General features: G+C 40.1%; 1 protein-coding gene and 1 non-coding gene across 2 annotated transcripts; one reads left to right on the top strand and one right to left on the bottom strand.

The window, feature by feature from the left end:
* Window positions 1–3,390: 3,390 nt before the first annotated feature.
* On the bottom strand, window positions 3,391–5,123 carry LOC140862758 (uncharacterized). The gene is made up of 2 exons (XM_073265793.1): window positions 4,919–5,123; window positions 3,391–4,316 (listed from the first exon to the last, which is right to left on the bottom strand). The coding sequence occupies exons 1-2, from the start codon at window positions 5,121–5,123 to the stop codon at window positions 3,391–3,393; spliced, it is 1,131 nt and encodes a 376-aa protein (XP_073121894.1).
* Window positions 5,124–5,181: 58 nt separating this feature from the next.
* LOC140869971 (small nucleolar RNA R71) lies at window positions 5,182–5,288 on the top strand. The gene has a single exon (XR_012146957.1). It is a non-coding gene; the product is annotated as a small nucleolar RNA R71 (small nucleolar RNA).
* Window positions 5,289–7,021: the final 1,733 nt, after the last annotated feature.

Here is a 7,021-nt window from a genome sequence, read left to right as displayed (position 1 = left end):
ATTAGATTTGGCCGCCTCATACCTCGCCTTAGCTTCTTCCGAGATGAATTTCCCATCTATGATGTTGGATGGGGTAGCCCTAGAAGTGGCAATCTTTTGTTTCTTTGGCGCCATGGTGTACGAAACTTGAAGAATCAATTGATGGACATGTGAATTGGAGAGAACAAAGAGAAGTATGGAGTGAGAGAGAGAGACGGCGAGAGAAATTAGGGTTAGGAGAGAATTAGAAAGGGAATTGTAAAAGAATGAAAGGGGGATCGGGTTTTATTTTTTTCTGAGTCTGCGCGATGCGCCCGAGCGATCGAAAACAGCCGCTCGGGCGCACCCCCCTTTTTTTAAAAAACACTGGACAGAAGGGATGCGCCTAGGCGGTAGAAAATAGCCGCTCGGGCGCACCCCCATTATTTGAAAAAAACATGAAAACAGAAGGGATGCGCCCGGGCGGCGAAAAACAACCGTACTAGCGCATCCAAAATTATTTTTTTTTTCTAAACTAAAACTAAAACAAACAAAAACAAAATTAAATAAAAGAGAAAGTAGAATGTAGTTCTCAATTTAAAGTCGAGAGCTTGACTTTGCTTCCTCCCCAAACTAGTCTTGGTCAGTCAATGTGGTGATGACCGGCATGTAATCAATGTCACCCCCCACGTAGTTCTTAAGCCTTTGAGCATTGACCGTAAAAGACTCGTTTCTGGCATCTTTGATCGCAATGGCCCCCGATGGATACACTCTGGTGATTTTATAGGGGCCTGACCTCTAGACTTCAGTTTCCCGGGAAACAGCCTCAACCGGGAGTTGAATAGCAAGACAGCATCTCCTTCCTTGAATTCCCGCTGACGAATGCGCCTGTCATGTATTCTCTTGGTTCGTTCCTTGTACGAAACCGCCATATCATAAGCACTGTCGCGGAATTCCTCCAGTTGATTAAGCTCCAACAATCTCTTTTCACCTGCAGCAGTAAATTCAAAGTTTAGGGTCTTAGTAGCCCAATATGCTCTATGTTCTAACTCAACAGGTAAATGGCATGCCTTTCCAAATAACAGTCTATAAGAGGAAGTGCCTATAGGTGTTTTAAACGCGGTCCTATAGGCCCATAAGGCATCATCAAGTCGAAGTGCCCAATCTTTCCGATTAGTACTCACACTTTTCTCCAAAATCTGTTTGATTTCTCGATTGGACACTTCCACTTGGCCACTGGACTGGGGGTGATATGGGGTAGAGACTTTATGCTTGACACCATATTTTTTTAAGAGTTTGTCAAAAATTTTATTGCAAAAGTGGGTGCCACCATCACTAATGATTGCACGGGGTGTACCAAACCGATTAAAAATATTTTTCTTCAAAAATTTCAGAACAACCTGTGCGTCATTTGTCGCATAAGCTTCAGCCTCTACCCATTTTGAAACATAATCGACTGCGACCAGAATGTATTTTTTTGTCATAGAAATTGGAAATGGTCCCATGAAGTCAATTCCCCATACATCAAATATCTCACACTCAATGATATTATTTAAAGGCATTTTATTTCGGTTTGAGATAGTACCTGTCCGTTGACATCTATCACAAGATAATACAAACAAGCGCGCATCCTTAAAGAGATTGGGCCAATAGAACCCATATTCAAGTACCTTTGCTGCTGTTTTGACTGGCGCAGCATGGCCACCTACCTCACGATCATGACAATGACTGAGGATTCTATGCATTTCTCCTTCCGCCACACATCTCCGGATCATTGAGTCAACACATATTTTAAACAAAAACGGTTCCTCCCAAAAATAATGCTTGACATCTGATAAAAAAAATTTCTTCTGATGGAAAGACAGATTATGTGGGAGTGTGCTTGTGACTAGATAATTCGCAAAATTAGCATACCATGGTGAACTTTCTATGGCAAAAAGTTTTTCATCAGGGAACCAATCATCTATGTCATCTATCTCATTTTTTGCACCATCAGCAATGCATTCTAATCTAGATAGATGATCAGTTACTACATTTTCAACACCTTTCTTATCCCTGATCTCTAAATCAAATTCTTGCAAAAGTAAGATCTACCCAATCAGTCTAGGTTTCGCATCTTTCTTTGCCAACAAGTTCTTAATAGCAGAGTGATCTGTGTATACTGTGATTTTTGAGAGTACAATGTATGAATGAAATTTATCCAGTGCAAATACTACAGCTAACAACTCTTTTTCAGTGGTGGCATAATTTAGTTGAGTTCTTGCTAGCATAGTAAATAGTTTTGAATACCTTGTCTATTCGTTGGCCAAGCACTGCACCAACAGCATATTCACTTGCATCGTACATGACTTCAAATGGAAGATCCCAGTTCAGTGATGTAAGTATTGGTGTAGTCACCAGTCTTTCTCTCAACACTTCAAAGGCCTGCAAACAATTTGAATCAAAGTCAAAACTGGCATCTTTCATTAGCAAAGAAGAAAGAGGTTTGGAAATTTTTGAAAAATCCTTAATAAACCGCCGATAGAAGCCGGCATGGCCCAGGAAACTTCTGACTCCCTTGACTGTCGTAGGTGGAGGCAAATTTTGAATAACGTACACCTTGGCTTTGTCCACCTCGATCCCCTGCTCAGAAATTCGGTGACCCAATACTATACCTTCTGTCACCATGAAATGACACTTCTCCCAGTTCAGTACCAAATTTGTCTCCTCGCATCTCATTAAAACAGCATTCAAGTTATGCAGACATGCCTCAAAAGATTTACCGAAAATAGAGAAATCATCCATGAAAATTTCTAAAAAATTTTCGACCATATCATAAAAAATGGCAGTCATGCACCTCTGAAAAGTAGCAGGAGCGTTACATAACCCGAAAGGCATACGTCTATAGGCAAACGTACCATATGGGCAAGTGAAAGTCGTTTTATCCTGGTCTTCAGGTGCAATCGCTATTTGATTGTATCTCAAATACCCATCTAAAAAACAGTAAAACTCATACCCAGCCAGTCTATCTAGCATTTGATCAATGAAGGGGAGGGGAACATGATCCTTACGGGTTGCGTCATTTAGTTTTCTATAGTCTATGCACACACGCCAACCTGTAACTGTCCTAGTAGGTATTAGTTCATTTTTCTCATTCTGTATGACAGTAATTCCCCCCTTTTTTGGTACACACTGCACTGGACTCACCCATGGACTATCAGATATAGGATAAATGATACCTGCATCCAGAAGTTTGATCGTTTCAGCTTTTACAACTTCCTGCATTTTTGGATTCAATATCCTGTGGTTGGACCAATGGGTTGATGTTCTCTTCCATTAAAATCTTGTGCATGCATAAGGATGGATTGATTCCTTTGATATCCGCCACTTTCCAGGCAAACACACTCTTGTGTTTCTTGAGCACCTCCATTAGTCTGGCCTCCATCTCACCTGTCAAAAAGGAAGATGGACAGGTAATGGTTTCAATTCCACAGTAGGTGGTTCCTCAAGGCTTGGTTTCTGGAGAACTAAATCTTTCCGATCACCAAGGTCTTCAAGTCTAAACTTTCCACCTCTTCTCCATGACTGGTTGTCATTCAAATATGCGGTCATCTCTTCAATTCCATCACTGAGAACGTCCACTTGCTCAGAGATAAGTGCAGCTTCTAATGGTTCCTGAAAAGTATCCTGCACATAATCAAATAACAGTGAGTCCACTACATCCAGTTGAAAACATTCTTCATTATTCTGAGAAAATTTTAAAGCATTAAAAACGTCAAACGAAATTTTCTCTTCTCCCACTCTTAACAGCAACTCCCCCTTCTGGACATCTATTAATGCCTTTCCTGTCGCCAGGAAGGGTCTACCCAATATGAGTGGCATGTCCAAATCCTCTTCCATATCTAACACCACGAAGTCCACGGGGAAGATGAATTTGTCCACTTTTACAAGCACGTCCTCGATTATCCCCCGTGGATATTTGATGGACCTGTCTGCCAGTTGTAACGACATTCTGGTGGACTTTGGTTCTCCCAAGCTCAATTTCCTGAACACAGAGTAAGACATTAGATTTATACTAGCACCCAAATCACATAAAGCTTTATGAAATTGAATATCATTAATCACACAAGGGATAGAGAAACTCCCTGGATCTTTTTGCTTTAATGGGATTTTATTTTGCACCAGTTCTGAGAAATTCTCAGTCAGACTAATTATTGCATGCTCCTCCAGTTTCCTCTTGTTGGAGAGGATCTCTTTCAAGAACTTTGCATAACTTGGCATTTGCATTAGTGCATCGGCAAAGGGAATATTAATATTCAATTTCTTGAATACTTCTAGGAATTTTCCAAACTGAGAATCTAGTTTTGCCTTCTTCAGGGCTGCAGGAAAGGTGGTGGCACAACAATTTTTTCATGTGAAGTGGGTGAAAGTGTTGGGATAGATGACTTACCTGCAATTCTTGTTGATGTAGCCAATTCTAGCTCTTTCTCGACCTATGGTGTAGGCTCTACTGTCTTCCCATTCCTCAGTTCGATTGCTTTTACCTGCTCCTTCGGATTCTTCTTCGTGTCACTCGGCAAGGTACCCTGATCTCTGCTGGAAATTGTTTTGGCCAATTGCCCTATCTGATTCTCCAGATTCTTTATCGAAGCATCTTGATTCTACATCCGGGTTTTAGTAGATGATATGAATTGCTGCATCATCTGCTCTAAACTCGATTTCTCTTATTGAGGCTGTCTGCCGTAGTTCTGATTCCCATATGGCTTATTGTTCTGTCCACTCCACGAGAAATTTGGATGTTGTCTCCACCCTAGATTATAGGAGTTCGAGAATGGGTCATTCCTTGGGCGATTTTGATTCCCCATGTGACTTGCCATAACTCCCTCTGGTTGAGAAAATGTTTGACAGTCTTTCGTAAAATTTTCTGCACCACATTTTTCACACCATACTTCTTGAACTCACATCACAGAGTTTCCTATACTCAGTTCCTCAATTCTCTTGTTCATGACTTCAAGTTGAGCGGCCACTGATGTGAATGCATCAACCTGATGAATCCCATTAGATTTCCGGGCTGCACTCCTTTCAAATAAAGGGTGATAGCTACTAGATGCCATTTCCTCAATTAATTCATAACCATCCTCTGACGATTTTTGCAGTAAATTTCCACCTGCAGCTGCATCTAACATGGTACGATTAGAGTGAGAAAGACCATAATAAAAAGTTTGTACCACAAGACCATCTGGTAATTGGTGGTGTGGACATCTCCTTAGTAGATCTTTGTAGCGCTCTCATGCTTCATAAAATGTTTCCTGTTCTCCTTGGGAAAAAGTTGTAATGTCAGTTCTTAGTTTCATTGACTTAGATGGTGGAAAGCATTTGGTGAGGAAAGATTTCGCCAGATCATCCCAAGTCATGATGGAACCTGCAGGTAAATTAGTCAGCCATGCTTTCGCCTTATCTCGTAGTGAAAAAGGGAATAAACGCAAACGAATAGCGTCATCAGAAACTCCCTGTATCTTGAATGTATCACAAATTTCCAGAAAATTTGTGAGGTGCACATAGGGTTCATCAATGACAGTCCCGCCAAATTGAAGTGTGTTCTGAATCATTTGAAGAATAGCTGGTTTTATCTCAAAGTGCTGCCCGCTACAGTTGGCCTGATGATGCTTGGTCTAGAACTTTTGATTTTTGGTAAGGCGAGATCCATCATGGATCTGTAAACTGGTTGTTCTTGTTCTTGTTCTTCTTCCATTTCTTCTTGTTGTTGCCTTCTTCTTCTTCTGTGAAAAGTTCTCTCAATTTCTGGATCAAAAGGCACTAATTCTTCAGATCAGTGTCGCATGCACTGCAAGAGAATCCTGCAGTTCACAGATGGAAAAGAGTGATTAAAATTGTAATAGAGAAAAACCAAATAAAAAAAATTAAAATCTCAATAGTCCCCGGCAACGGCGCCAAAAACTTGATCGACGGAATACTAACACTTAAATTTGCTCTAAAAATCTCTCAATTCCAGTCGAAATAATCGCAAGTGCACGATTCAAGTTATAATAAGATGTACTGAGTACGAGTATCGTCCTCAGGAACCAAACGATAATAATTTGTTTCTTTGATTTTTAACTACACAAAGTATCGAAAATTTGATTTTGGATTCTATCTAACATTTAACACTAAGAACTCAATGTAAATAATTTTAAATTTCACAATCACGAAACCAATTTGCACCACTAAAAGAAATAAAAATTTGAAAGTATTTTGTTGGAATTTTGGTTCACCTTCCCCCTAATTGAACTAGACAATTGGAACTTAATTAATGCGCATAAGTTTGACAAAAATCCCTGTAACATTGACACTCTCTCTCGAGGTTATGCCAAACTAATCAAATCAGTGAAACAATTAAATCTCTCTAATTATTTATCACGACCGATTGCTTTGAGTTCTATGAATTCTACAGCTTTCAACCTGGTGGTCTATGGCTATCAACATGTACTAAATACCATATCTCTATGCATATTTTAAGTCCATGGATTCTATCATTCGTCTTAATTATGAACCTATCTCTCGACAGCAATTCACAATTTACGAATCTATGTTAAGGGTAGCTAATCATCAACATAGAGAAAAACACATGATAAAATCAATTATAACATAAATCAAATCTCAATACGTCCGGTGATTCAATCACACTACAGTGTTTCGGGGTTCGGATCCCCTTGATTCTAACAAAACATAAGTTTAGCTACTGAACGTCATTACAAAATTCAATCTAAAAACAATGCTTAACATAAAAATTCAGAAAATATGAAGAGAAAAACTCCCAACGGAGATGAGAAATCTTCAATATTCAGAGCCGCCTCCTCCTGTCTCTATGCATGTGTCCAACCCTCAAAACTTTTTAATAACATCCTATTTATATGGCCCAAGAGTCCTTGTCAAACCAATTACCCGAAATAAAATATTTCCCAAAATTACGCGCAGGAGCCCGAGCGGTAGAAAAGAGCCGCCCGGGCGCCTGAGCTCTGCCTCGAGGCTTTTTCTTCAAACGGGAGTGCGCGCGGGCGATAGAAAAGTGCCGCCCGAGTTCTTG

Source organism: Henckelia pumila, chromosome 4 (assembly GCF_033568475.1).
Source record: "Henckelia pumila isolate YLH828 chromosome 4, ASM3356847v2, whole genome shotgun sequence".
Taxonomy (NCBI): Eukaryota; Viridiplantae; Streptophyta; class Magnoliopsida; order Lamiales; family Gesneriaceae; genus Henckelia; species Henckelia pumila.
This window is presented reverse-complemented; position numbering and strand designations above follow the sequence as displayed.